At 33.8% G+C, this 15,464-nt stretch overlaps 1 protein-coding gene across 3 annotated transcripts in view; it reads left to right on the forward strand.

Moving 5' to 3' along the window:
- Kcnt2 (potassium sodium-activated channel subfamily T member 2) overlaps positions 1-15,464 on the forward strand; it is a 375,357-nt gene that overhangs the window by 105,521 nt on the left and 254,372 nt on the right. For all 3 annotated transcript variants that reach the window (XM_026409552.2, XM_026409554.2, XM_026409555.2), the window contains exons 2-4: positions 3,589-3,668; positions 5,826-5,925; positions 15,035-15,083. In XM_026409552.2, the coding sequence (XP_026265337.1) occupies positions 3,589-3,668; positions 5,826-5,925; positions 15,035-15,083 (229 nt within the window). The remainder of the gene's footprint in view (positions 1-3,588; positions 3,669-5,825; positions 5,926-15,034; positions 15,084-15,464) is intronic.

A 15,464-nucleotide genomic window follows, 5' to 3' on the forward strand; every position in this document is an offset into this window, starting at 1 on the left:
TTAGATGATCTCATTTTTAGTTACAAAAATGCTTCTCTGTATGTAGCCGGTACTGAACTCCATCCAGATACTATCTGAGAAGTGGATGGATGCATACTCTTACAAATTTGATGATTCTAGGAAGCAAGTCTGCATGGCCTTTGCTAAATTACTTGTGTAATAGCCATATGTCCTCTCAAATTTGCTTTTGTATCCATAACAAATTTTAGCTAATTTAGCTTGATATTACTATTACAGTATCTTTATTTAAAATGAACTGACTTTTCATTTGATAAACAAGGAAAACAGATCCAGTGATGCATTTCCAGATATTAATGGGGATTTGTGTCTGTTTGTGTGTACAGGGGATTTCGAAGTATGTGTGAGCATGTAGGTTTACAAGGCTGTGAGCATGTATATAGGCTTGCATTTAGAACTGATTTGCTGCAAGATATTGAATTTTTTAAAATTCTCTTTTCTAAAGTAATGATCTAGTAAAGAAAAATTTGCTTTGTATTTTTTTTCCTATTTTACATATAAGGTGAAGAAAAAAGATATTGAGAAAATGATGAAAGGCAATTGAAAATTATTTTTGGATAGAATATTTAGGGAGAAGACAAAAAATATTAGAGGACATGCAAGTTTTTTAAAAGAAAGGTATGAACATGTTGCCACTGACAATATCATTTAAAAGTTAAAAAATCAGAACAAACTTGGTTTGTGATGGATAAAAAAGCTGTTTTCCTTTGTGACATGGAGGATTGTCATTTTTAAAAAATATTTCTTATTTGTTGATGGATCTTTATTTTATTCATTTATTCATATGAGAATCAGTCTTCACACATGTGAGGCAGGTGCTCTACCACTAAGCCAGGAACCCAGCCCCGGAGTGGTACTTTTCATGTGTTCATGAGTCTTCTTGAACATATAGGATAATGGAGAAAATATAAGATATCATAGTAGACAAAAAGTTCTCTAATTCATGAGCATCTTCATATGTCACTTCCCCCAGCCCCTGTTTTCTCTCACATATGACTTTTGCCTAAAACAACAACAACAACTGCCAGTGTCTCGGCTTGGCACAGAATCACGAGCCACCACACAGCTTTGTAGATTCAAACAGCAATTCTTTCTTCCCGAACTCACACCGGCCTCCAACAAACACGTTCTGGTGAAATCCCCAATATACCGCCGCCCCCAAATCACCTACTCCACGAGGCTTTATCCAAATCCCATTTGAATCTCATGAGAACTCAAGGGGAACAAGCAGCAGGAACACCCTAATCCCAGCAGCAATAATCTTCAACCTCCAACTTCCCTAAAACCCCTATTGTCTTAAACCGGAAACGCCTTAAACCGGGAACACCCTAAACCCAAGGACCGGGATACTTCCTCAAACCTGGATCCACCCTCGATCACCTTGAGCAGGGTCATCTTACTAAAGCATACATGCAATGTCCCATCGAATGTCCTCTAAGCAGCATGGGGTACGCTGGCAAGGAGATTTTGATACCTCATTCCTACTTGGTAATGGCCCTCAGCATCTCCCCCCTTCTGATTAATTAAACAACAAGCAATGTGGCTTAGGACCCTGCCTGGTAGGTTGTCCAATTCAACATATGGTTCTTACCCGTCATGGGAAAACTGACCTTTAGGCTTCAGCTTTCTGTCTTAGGTTGAATCCACTGCAACCAGATCAACCCATCACTGACTACCGGTCCAGCATTCAGCCATGCTTGTGGATAGGCCTATGCACCAGTGGGGGGGTGAGGTTCTTGCCTCACCTCTGTTGGCCCCCAAATTTAGCCTTGGTGCCAGTGGGGGAGTGAGGTTCTTTGCCTCACCTCTGTTGGCCCCCAAATTTAGACCATCACTAGTAGAAGGGAGGAGGATACAGAAATGCCATGACACCAAGCCAATTGACGGCTCCTTTGGAAAAATTGCGTCACTGGTGACACCATCAGCAAAGATGCCAGCATTACCACAATTAACATGGGGTGCGCTGGCAAGGAAATTTTGATGCGTCATTCCTACTTGGTAATGGCCCTCAGCAAACAACAACAACAACAAAATCCCCAAACCTCCCCAAGTCTGTCTACTGTATACAGATATCTAGTGTATATCTAGATAGTGTCTATCTTCAAAAGCTTGTAATATTTGGAGAAATTAAATTTCTGTTGTTTGTGTAAATATGAAAATGCACTTTTAGAGTCCTATAATAAATATGTTTGAGAGCAATTAAGAAAACTGAAGATCATTAACAATTCACCATGAACCAAATAGAATGTTAATTCTCTTTTTAAACTATTTGGAATATAGTAATTATAGCTTGTAACATGCTGTAATGTTAGCAGTTTTCTACGATTTAGAGAGCAAAATAATTGAATTAGAATTGTCTTAATTTTTAAGACTGTTTATATTATTTTATGGTGCATTAAATATGTGAGATTCTATTTATTACTTGAATCATCTGCTTATATTCTATTTATGTTTCACATTCTACTTACCATTACCACTCCTTTGCAGAATCATATGTATTATGCATAACTATATTGCTGTAATAAATAATTATAGTTATGCATAACTGGGTTCATTTTGATAAAATTATTTATACATGGAATTTCGTTTACTCTATTGCAGTCTGTGGTGTCCCCTCTTTCAGATGATCCATATGTATTGGAAGATGAACTTAAATAAATAAGAAACAAACATGTTAAATAACGTTATGTCCCAAGTAAGTTTTTAGGTGAAGGGAAAGGCTTGTTAAAAATAGATTTATAGGCCCTGTGTTTTAAGATTTTGATTCAGTAGATCTAGGCTGGTGTTGCTGTGGATTTTTGAAATATCCAGTTAATCTTATAGCAGGAGAAAGAAATTGAGAAAATAACTCTCTCAAAATAATTCCAAAGACACATGTTAAACCTCTCTTTATTCTTGTTTTGAATCATCTATATCACTGGTTATACTCGTTGTTGGGAGTCACCCCAGCTCCAAAGACTAACTTTCCCATCCCCCGAAAAGAGCTGTCCAGTGGTGAGCCCTGCTGACTCATATGATCCTTTACCCACCAATCAGACTAGCCCTGCTGGCTCAAGTAATCCTTACCCACCAATCAGACTAGCCTTGCTGGCTCACATGATCCTTACCTACCAATAAGAAAGCACCCCATGCCAACTGTCAAACCATTAACATATTAAACTGTCATAACTGTCAAACCACCCCTAGCTCTATCAATGTATGGAGCTGTTCCTCATTTTTTTCCAATGACTAGCCTTGTTTGTTCTTTCACTTGTTAATACAGAAAATTGCATTTACTACATATTATATTTGAACTGACCTTACCTTTATAATTAGAAAGTTAGTGATTTCTCTCTACAATGTATCATGCTATATTTCATTCAGTTCTCATTTTCTGTGGCATGTAATTCAATCAATGAATATAAAGCATTCAATGACATAATTTTTTTTTTTTTTGCCTTGTAGGTTATATTTAGGTCATAATACCTTCAGGTTAATAAGAGAATTGAAGAGTTCATTTATATTTTTTTTTTCATAAAAATAAAGGTGTAATTGAGCTTACATAAATTTGTTTTTATTTTTTGTTTGCAGAGTACAAGTTGAATTCTATATGAACGAAAACACATTTAAAGAGAGATTAAAGTTATTTTTCATTAAAAACCAGAGATCAAGTAAGTCCTTCATCTCATTTCCCTCTCTGTTTGTAAATGAATTACCTCAAAATTCTAACTGCACAGTAGTTTGCAAAATGCTTTTCTGTACAGAATAGTGACATTGGTAATTTTGATTGGAAGATAGTAAAATTTTAGAAAAATGTAAATGCTTTATCTATTAGTGTTATTGTCTCCTGAGCACCTTTAATTGTCTAAATCCCACTTTACTAAACAGACTTTTGCATAAACTATTTGGTTAGTGCAAACATTGAGAAAAATACTTTCAGTGAGAAATTCATACTTTTTAATGTGAGGAGTATCTAAAAGAGCTTGACAAGTCTCTGGAAATTGATCACAAAATGGGGAATAACTTTCTGAATTAATGAGAGAAGGGCTCACTGTTTCCCAGTCAGGCTTAATAAGAAACATCTAACGTTCTCCCACTGGAAAATTTGAATCAGCATGTATAGGGTGAATCTCAATGCTTAACATTCAATGAGTATTATCATCAGACAATTTGGGAAACACTAGAACTTTAACAGGACAGTCATTGCCCTCATGACCCAATTCAAGGTTGAAATATCAGTGATACTTCTTTGCTATTATACTGTGTACTTTTAGAAACCATTTGCAATAACACAGGATTACTACTTAAAAATGTCAACAAGGAATGGAGAGATCTGTATTTCATTGGTGTGGACTTTAAGCTCTTGAATTCTGACTCCTCTTGAAGTATTCTAAATTAATTTGTGCCTTTGTAGATAGGATTCATAGAGACAGGCTTGACTTGTGGGGTGTTCTCAAATACTGACTATAGGGAATATTTAAATATTTAAGGCACACACTGGTCAGAGATTAGTAGATTAGTTTCAGGGTTAAGACTGTTAATAACTAATGTCTTTCTAACCTGCTTGTTTAGAATTATCAAGGAAGCGCCATTGATAGACATGACCTAAAAGGGTCACATCATGTGAATGGAAGGTTTCCTTAATTTCAGTACTAACAATCCTATCTCTCCTGACCAGAAAAATGGATGCATTGTTTGAATCCTCTCCTTACTAAAGTGGAGAACCAGTTCTATAAAACAAATACAATTTCATTAAAAATTTAAAAGACTTTATAAAGAAGCCAACCCATCAAATATATTCAGCATTTTAATAGGAAAATCTAGGAAAAATTACACAATTAAATATTAATCTTTTTACTCTTAGGAAATGCTACAGGTACATTCATGGCAGAATTAAAAAATGAGTAACATTTTACTTCTATGTTTTATTAAGTAAAAATTTTAGAAAAGTCTTTCTCAAAATTTCATTAAAAATGTGCAAACCAAATATCACCAAATAAATGGATGAAAAGTAATCCTCCTAGTAATTAAGGTTTATTTTTACTTAGCTTAAACTTATTTGTGCTTCTTCATCATCATGAAATATTTTAGGTTGTGTAACTGTGACCAAAACAGTTTAAGAGTCATACACATGACAGTCATAATACTCACAAAAACTTACATATTTCATTGGCATTTAACCTGGTTAAAAATAAGATTCAATTCAAATGTGTGTATATGTGAATGAGACTGAGATTGTGGCAAGAGAGAGAGCAAAGGCGAGAACATGCATATTTGTTTCTCATTATAAACTATTATGATTTCTCTCCATAAATATCATGTAACATCTAAATATACAATTAATATACACAATAATATAATTATATAATGAATATTAAAAACAAAACATAAAGTTATATAAATATAATTACAATTTCTGCATAATCAAATCTACAAGCTGCTCTGAAGGTCCAAAGTTTATTATTCATCCTGTGAATATGTAAACAGCTTTATTTTCTAGCTAGCTAGACTTTATTCAAAAATTCATGTGTATGTAAAATGGTTAAACTTATAAGTGTACTCAAATGCTTTGATTATCCAATAGATTTACTTTCAGTGAGTGATGTTCACTGTCACAGTTCATGCATCCTGTCAAGTTCACTTTTTGTTTCAATACTCAACTAATTAAAATTCAGCTACCCAGCACTTCAGTGAATTCAGACGATTATAGTATTTTAGTTTCTAAATACAATCTAAGTGCTGTACTTAAAATTGACAACGTTGACAATCCTTTTTAGCCTTTTGTGAGCAAGTTCATATTAAAATCAAATTTTTTTGTTTGTTTAAAGGTCTAAGGATACGCCTGTTCAACTTTTCTCTCAAATTATTAAGCTGCTTATTATATATAATCCGAGTGCTTCTAGAAAACCCTTCACAAGGAAATGAATGGTAAGGTATTTTTGTCTGACCTTCAATCATATTCTTTTAATTATTTTCATTTGGATTACATTATGAAGGACAATATAGAGAATTTCTTTTTTTTTTGTCACAGTTGATCTGATTTTCAGGTGCTACATGAATATCGACTATAGATTCTTTGTAAAAATATCTTCTTTTTGTCTTTGTCTATTTGTATAATGATAATACTCAACTTTGATCCATGGAAATGTTATTGTAATAGAAGTGCCATAAATAATGGTTTAAAATGGCTCAGTCTCTTAAAAAACCTTAATATCTTTGGGTTCTTGATTAGATGTACTCCCCCAAACTTTGCTCTCTGTAGGCTAGCTTTATGGATATTTTTACTTATATTGTAGCTGTTACCTTGAATAGAAACATTCTAGCATGTCAACTTACTTTTCATATAAAATCCTGTGGCTTTTATTAAATTGTATTCTTTTATGGACCTCCTTTTTAGGGGCTGTCCTTTGCAGGAGGCAATAGGGAAGGGAACTGCATGTGTAATGATATGACTAATTTGTATCTCATCAACTTCCTGTACCACTATGCAGTCTACTAAATGTACAACAATTTTCAAAATAGAAAATGTGAATTTGATGAGTAATTTCCATGACTTTTTTTTCTCCTGTGAAAGTTTGCCCTTAAAATATTAAAACATAAATTGGGAAAGTGGGTACATAATATTCTTTTAAGTTAGTTGAATATTCTTCAGCTTGTTTAGGCAGTGAATATGGCTTTGTATTTACTCAAAGGTTTGGAGATAGGTAATAAGCGAAGTGTTATCATGTAATAATCTATGTGATATGATAATTCCTTATTCAAAATATTATATATGTGTGTTTATGTATATAAAAATATATATACATAATATAAAATATATAAAATATAAAATATATATATTTTTTGGTACAGGGGATTGAACCCAGGGTGCTTTCCAGTTAAACTATATCCCCAGTCCTCTCTATTTTTTATTTTGAGAGGATATCACTAATTTTCTGAGGGTTTCACTAAGTTGCTGAGACTGTCCTTGAACTTGGGGTTCTCCTACCTCAGCCTCCCATGTTGCTGGGATTACAGCTTGTGTCACTATTCCTTGTCTAAAATAATTTTTATGGAATACAATTATGGATATTTCAACATATCTTCATTGATTAGTCAGCATGTCTCCAATTACTTGAAAGGAAAGATGTTTTAGTCAACTTTTTCTGCTGTTTCGAGTAAAGGACCCAGCAGCACAACTGTAGAGGAGGAAAGGTTTATTGAAGGTCTCATGGTTTCAGGGGTCTTAGTCCATAGAACGCTGGCTCTATTTCCCGGGGCTTGAGGTGAGGCTTAATATTATGGTGGAAGAGTGTGGTAGAGGGAAGCAGATTAAATAGTAATTAGGGAGCAGAGAGAGTTTTCACTCTCCAGATACAAAATAAATACCCCAATGCCATGCTCCAATTCCTACCTCCTCCAGCCACACCCTACCACTTCAGTCACCACTGAGTTAATCCCTATCAGTGGATTATTTCACTGATTGGGTTAAGACTCTTATAACCCAATCATTTCTCCTCTGAGCCTTCTTGCATTGTCTCATACATTAGCTTTTGGGAGATACTACATCTAAACCATAACAGAAGACAAGAGAGGCCCAGGAGCTTCAGTACCCCTAGGGATTTTTCAGTTTGTGGAAAGATTGCTTATTATGGAGTTTCTGAGATTTTCTGACATTAGACTAGCTGCTGTAGTCTAAATAAACATTTCTTAATTTTATTTTTCTCCATCTTAAATACAAGGATGCAGAGGTTCTCATCTTTGTGACTCTCTGTTTTGAGACTTTGAGAACTAATCGTGTTGTGCTTTGTAACCCTTTTAACTCATGACCACAGGAAGACAGTGTCTCCCCTTTCCAACTCCGTATTCAAGTTCTCTACTTGGCTGTCTAAAGGACTTCTCAGATTTACCATGTTCCAGTCAGCGTCCTCTGTGCTCTTCCACATTTCAAGGAATGGCATCTCCATCTTTCCTCCAACCTCATCCGACTCAACTTCCCTATTTCAGTTGATAAAACAGCTCCAATCTGACAGTTCCTTGGCCGAAATGCTTTGGAATTATCCTTACTTCTCTTTGTGTCACTCGCATGTGTAAACCCTTAGAAAATTGTGTCATTTATACCTTCAAGTTATAAACTGCATAAAATCACTTCTCAATGCCAGCATCCTGGTGCAAGCCAGTCTCTCACTTGGACTACTGCAGTAGCCTCTCCTGCTAGTTCTGCTCTTTCTCCCTTTGGTTTATACTTAATGTGGGAGTCACTGTGCATACAAAATAAAAATCCAGCCTCCAATCAGCTCTGCTTTGAATGTAAAAGTGCTTACCATGGATGTAATCTTCCCTCTTTTCCTTGTAACTTCACCTCCAACTACTTATCCCCCACCCATTTTCTCAGGCCAGATTGGCCTCCTTTTTGTTGCTGAATCATTGCCAGGTACAGTGCCAGCTGGGGGCCTCCTCAGAGGGTTTCCCCTCTGTCTGGTTCTTACCCATCACATAACATGAGGCACACTTCCTTGACTTCCTCAGATCTTTACTCAGAATATCATTATGAATTTTACTTAAAACACTTATCCTAAAAGACCTCCTTGAATAATTTTTTTTGTCCCCATGCCTTTGTCTCTTTCATATTACAAGTTTACTTTGTTTTCTGTATATCCTGTGGGTATTAGAATAGATATTTCTTGATGGCATCGAAAATTGTGCGAATCCCCAGAGCCTGGCACAAAATGGCAGTAGTTATTTGTTAAATGAATGAGTGAGGAAATGAGTAAATGCAGTTCCTTTATAATGTAGCTTTTACTTACCTCTTTTTGCCAGACTCCTACTCTAGCCATGCTGATCTAACTTGAAGCCATTTTTCATACTTTGCTCTCTCTTATTTCTATGCTTCTTGGAAAGCTGCTTTCCAATCCTGACTTTCACAACTTACCCCTTTTTCACTTGCTTGAGGACTCCTCAATTTCAAGGTAATAACTTCTTGGATAACTAATCTGGAAATATTAGCAGGCATTGCACTCTGTAGCACAGTTTATTCTGGATTAGGGGTATCCTCTCGGTACTGTCTGAACATCACCCCATACTTCTCTCATAGTACCTAATACATTGACTTCAATTCTACCATTTGATTCTCTATCCTCTCCATATACTCACATGAGGGCACAAACCATGTTGTATTTGCCTCTTATAGTTCTTTCTTAACATGGTTGTTGGTGGATCACGGAATGTTGCTGTATTAACGGAATTGTGTTCACCACCAGTTTTATTGATATTTTTGCTTGAGGACCAGTGCCTAGTGATATCAGTGCATATTTCATTTATTATATTTTTTGTCTATGTTTTTAAAAATGATGCCCCAAACAAATCCATCTATAAATGTACCAGAAATTTATTTTTTAAAACTTGATGATTTATAAATAAAATGTGCACTAGCGAGACATAAAAATTATAAATGATGCATGAAGAACCCTTCCAAGGGAAAAAAGGGCACACTAGTGGGTGATAGCAGAATAAAATTATATTATTTGAAAACATTAAGAGGAACAAAGTTTCCTACAATTAACTTCTATGTAATATTACTTAGAGTGTTCAGACATAATTATAGAGGATATACATTTGAAAAATCAGATTACTGTAATTAAAAAGCATAACCAACTAGCTCATGGCTCCATTTTGAATACAATGTTCTGTTTAGTTCCCAATGTCAATGCAGTCTTGGTTAATGAAAAACAGAAGTGGCCTTTATGGGCACAGGCTCTATTTTAAAATAATGAGGATAATTCAGCAAAGAGATTTATTTAATTAGAGTTCCTGACACGACAAAGCTGCAGATATTTTGTACTGCCTTGCTGCATTTTCAAATTACACCCAGGAATCAAAACTGATATGAAAATGTGGCACTATGCATCAACTGAAGAATACGAAATAATTTTACTGTTAATGCCTGACACTGGGCAAATGGAAGACTCTGATGTACTATGTGTGTAATGACACACATCTGTAGTGTATATGAAGTACATTGGGTGAGATGGTGTTGATCCTTGGCCTGCTGATGCCTATGTTTCTTCACTCTGTGTCAAAACTCACACGTCTCTTTTCTATTAAAATTGTTGAGCTGCTTGTTTACAGCTTCAAGTGATAGAGGTCAAAGGTAGGAAGCCTGTGAATTTTTTTTTTTAAATTTTGTTTTTATCATTTGGGTCTTGAATTTGAAATCAGGGCCTAATCCAGTAACTGGTGTGTTCAGATGACATTCACAGTTTAAAGATAAGAAGTATTAAAAGATAAGAACTATTAAAAGAAGAAATAGAATTTTAAAGATAGTTTCTAAATATTTGATGAGGTTATCGGAATGATTATCATAATGTAAATGTTTTCTTCTTTCATAAATATTGTTTACTGTAGAGACTCAGGTATCACAAGAATAATAACATACAACCTCAAAAATTTAGGAGAATTTTTCTGTTTACCAGAGTCTAACTCTGTCATTCCTGGTCGGTGTGGGCATTTTCTCCATAATAATAATAATTTTCTCTTTCTCTCTCTCTTTTTCTCTTTCTCTCCCTCTCTCTCTCTCTCAAACACACACACACACACACACACACACACACACACACACAGCATAACATGATCAATACAATACATATGCAAACCATTTGCATTTTTAAACTACATTTTGTATTAAGGCCTGTGTTCTTTGCATTCCGCTTTCAGAAGGAAGATAGCATGGTGGAGGCTTGGTGATATGCTTTCAAAATGCTTAGCAAATGACCAACATTCCTTTGACTTGAATTTTGTATTCAGATCACATGTGAGAATCAGTCAGGTCAGCATACTTTGACACAAAGCCTGAGAAATGTAGTCTGGGTGAAGAGTGCCTTTTTGCACTCAACACTGTGGACCAAAGGAGGAGAATGAATGTTGGCAATGAATGAAAGCCACCTTTGCCACAGTCAGCATAAGTCAGAGGAAAAGGCCCTTGATGTCCATTCTAATAGTCAGTATTTAGTTCTCTCCACACTTCATAATTGCTTTCTAATGTGGGGTTAAGTGTTTCTAGTGTTTTGAAAATTAAGGTACTGGAAAGTCTTTCTAATCTACTGACAGGACTTCTATACTTCAGTGTTCTGGTCACCTTGATTTTTGACACATACTAAATTTTGCATGATCTTCTTGAAATGTGGGCCTACTACTCTGCTTAGTACTAGATCTCATTATTTGTTATGATTAGGAAAATTCTAGAATTTACTTTTCTGATTTAGGATATTATATTTTTTAATATAATATAAGCTTACATTAGTTTATTGGGAGAGCTCTCAAAATTATTTGAGTTCATTTTGAGTTTGTGAGCAATAGGTACTTTCATATGACTTTCATCACATGTTGACCCCGTTACCATTACTTTTGTGTTTACCAAATGCTTTGGTCTTCTGCTAAACGTATTCACCTCCTGGCTTCACCATAGCTGTTTAAACTGATCTGACACTCTATACATTTGTTTACCTGCCTTTAAGACAGGCCATAACATAAGGCTATGTAAGGTGGCTTGAGCTACTTGTCACTAACTTTCACATTCAACTAGTGCTATCCCTCCATTGTGTGATATGATTCTTCAGGTTTCCTAATAATGCTTCATACATGAATTTCACCTATAAAGGCAATCTAATTCACAATAACTGAATTATTTTGTTTTGTTTTTTATTTGCTTTTTTTGTTTTATTTGAATTATATAATTTTAAGCCCATGAAATTTGTTTTGTGTTTTAGATGTAATAACTGATTTATGCTTACTACAATATGAACCATAGACAACAAGGAAAAGGAAGTAAAAATCAGCTCAGATCACAACACCTAGAAATAAGTACTAGTATTTTAAAGACTAATCATTTGTAACTTCTCTCTATATGCACATACACACGTAACATATAATGCTGAAGTGATGAGTAATATTTGATCATTATTTTTATCTTAGTTGTGTTATTATTCTTATTATAATTGTTAATAATGATGCTATAGAGTCTGGGTGCTTTCCTGCTATAGATAATACTGTGATAAATATTACCTTCATGTGTTTCCTTTCCTCCTCATTCTTTTTGGTCAATGAGATTGAGCCTTCAATTTGAATTAGGTATGGCCTCAGTTTTGGTTTCACTCCTCTTGTTTTGGAGGTTGTCTAGAAATTATAGATCAGATCACATATTATTTATTCATGATAAATCCATTTTGTGAAGGAAAGTTTAGGCACTAGCATTTTACCAACATTTACAGAGTTCCTTCTATCCATTAATCAAATTTAACATTAATAAAATGAATGAAAAATATGACTTTTGATTGGAGACCTTACTTGCATTGAAATTTATATGTAAGAGAATTTTAATATTTTTATATATTATAAAACTATTTCCTACATGGTCTTGTCCCCCAAAAAAGATATATATATATATATATATATATATATATATATATATATATATATATTTATTTATTTATTATTATTTTTTTAATCCTATTTAAATTTCAATTTCCTATGATATTTCCATAGCCTATCCAAATAACACCCCAGACTAAAGAAAATGTCTTTATGTCTTTAGTTAAATATAACTAGATGTTAATCAATCCATGTTAATTACCAGTTTCCTTTTGAAAGTGCTCATGAACATATTTTAACAATACATTTAATAATTTTTCAGGGATTTGTATCTAGTTAGTTATTTAGATGTTTCTGTAGCACATAATTTTTCTATCTACAAAACAGGTATATCTTTCTTCACTCTGATATACTGTGTTTTTGTTTGATTCTCAAATGTTACTGAGAATATAAAATTGTTTTGGAAAGGACACTGAACTCATCAGCCATGTCTCTGTCTTTGCTGGCACCATCCATCATTTATATTGGCTTCCTGTGTGTATACTCAGTAAAACATCAGGTTTTGTAAAAGTGAGTAAAATAGACATATTTTATATTATAGACCGTGTAATTTTGGAGAAAACTGACATTAAAGCAACAACTTATCAAATAAATATTAAGTTCCAACTGAAATGAATGAAAGGAGAGCTGTGGTGAGTGACATGGCCTAAGAGATTACTTGACTACATGTATCAAGTGGAATCCTCAGAGGTTTCCCTAACAGAAGGTTCAGCTGATTGCTCTAGGATAAGGGAAGTGGATGTAAAAAGGCTTGTGGTAGGAAGGAGTGTGCCACACTTCAATGTCAAGTGTTTTGGACTTTATCCTAAGAAAAGTACCAACTAATCTATAGCACAAAATATGACCTAAAACTCATTTTGTAAAAAAATAACTCAATTACTTGTACTTGTAATTCAGAATAAAAATTATAGAATGCAAAAAGAGGTGTGGGGACCTCATTATTTGGTTTTTGAAATAATCTAATTACAAAAGAAAAGTAGCTTAGATGAAGGTGGTTTTAATAGTGGAGATAAGAAGTAGATGAATTCTATAGGTATTTGCAGCTGTTTGTTTGGTGGTAACACTTGAAAAGGCTTGGTGGAGTACGTATTTACAGATGCAGGAGAGGAAAGTGTCTAAGATGGCATACAAGTTTTTGTGTAAGCAGACACTATGGACTTGGTTTCTGTTGCTAAAATGTGAAAAAGTGAGGGAGGACTAGTTCTTGGAAGAAAGGTCAGTGGTTTGAATTGGAGCAATTGAAGATGTCATTAGCCAGGTAGATGTGACATTTTGAAACATCAGAGTAATTTAGTCTAATGTGCTATGTAATGTCTTTAAATAGTTTTAAAGCTTTGCCATTCTTTTTTTTTTTTTTTTTTTTTTTTTTTTTTGGTACCAGGGATTGAACTTGGGGGCATTTGACAGCTGAGCCACATCCCCAGCTCATGCCATTCTTTGTAAAATAAATATTTTAAAAGAGTTTGTTGCTCTTTGTTATCATTTACTATATTATAAAAAGAAAATGACTAAAGCATTTGAAAATATGCTATACATTATGGGACTCCTTTTAAATTTAGTAAGTGTAAAGAGTGGGTTTTGATTTATTTGTTGGTTTTTTTTTTTGGAGGATTTTTTTGCATTTTGGCAGGCAAAAAGTTGTAGAAATTTTTATGTTTTTCTGAGTAGATTATATTACTATAAATGATTTTCATTTGAATCAACTAAAATGGCGATTAATGGTCTAGTAAAAGTATTATGGTATTCTTTGCAGAGTGTAAGTATTTCTTAACAACAGAACAAATATTTTAAGAAAGATATTTAAGGGCTGGGGCTGGGGCTCAGCGGCAGAGCACTTGCCTAGCATGTGTGAGGTACTGGGTTTTTATCCTCAGCACCACATAAAGAATAAACAATTAAAATAAAGGTATTGTGTAGCACCACATAAAGAATAAACAATTAAAATAAAGGTATTGTGCAGCACCACATAAAGAATAAACAATTAAAATAAAGGTATTGTGCCTTTTTACAACTATAAAAAAAGTTTATTAAAAATTAGGAAAAAACATTTAAAAAAAGATTATTTAAAGACAATGACTTCTTGTCTCACAAAATATTCTATGTTAACTCCAGTCGAAGATATTTTTATGATATGTTAAATATTTTATAGAAACCCAATATTTTATAGCAGCATTACTATGCTATATATGTATATATATCTGCTATATATTCTGGAGTACTTACTTCATTCTGATTATTTTCATTATTTGATTTTATTTTATCCAGATATTAACATGTTTAAGAATAACAGAGTCTTAGGATTTATGGAATATCTTTAATTGACTTCTCAATGGAGAATCCAGTAGAAAAGGGTTTGAAACTTTTTCTCTCTGCCCTATCATTTTTAAACTAACGGTTCATTTTATTTCCATTTATTATTAATATTAACAAAAAGAAATTAACGAGGCTTTTTTTCTGGAATAGAAATGAAAAAGCTGAAACAATAAGTTTTTCTTCTTTTTAATTTGTAAGTTAACATTATTTTTAGGTTAATATATTTATTTTGCTACTTCAAACATTAATTCAGTTTTAAAGGTGAATGGAATTTTCTCACTTGTTTAAAAAACTAACATCTTTATCATTCTTTCCATAGGTCTCATATCTTTTGGGTGAACAGAAGTCTACCTTTATGGGGCTTACAGGTTGTGTACAATTTTGTTCTATACCTATATTTCTGGGTTTATTCGTATTAGTGGAGAAAAACTGTTGATAGTGAAAGTGAGTTTGCTTTTCTGCCTCATCTTTATGTACATCGTACACTAACATTTTTATTCTTTCTTCCTGTTTTCCTGAGCTCTGCATTCTACCTCCTGAGAATTTCCTGATAGTTAGGTTTATACTTCAGAGAGTGTTTGAGAATGTGGAGAAAACTAAAAGTAAACCAGTATGTTAAGACTTCATGTTTTCCCAAGCTGCCTACGTATTCCTGCTTTGTAACTCCTTTAAAATTAGTCAAGTCCTGTCACCATGTTTAGTTTTTACCTTATATTCTCAATGTAACATGGTAGAATCTCAGTAAATAG

This window comes from Urocitellus parryii, chromosome 9 (assembly GCF_045843805.1).
Source record: "Urocitellus parryii isolate mUroPar1 chromosome 9, mUroPar1.hap1, whole genome shotgun sequence".
Taxonomy (NCBI): domain Eukaryota; kingdom Metazoa; phylum Chordata; class Mammalia; order Rodentia; family Sciuridae; genus Urocitellus; species Urocitellus parryii.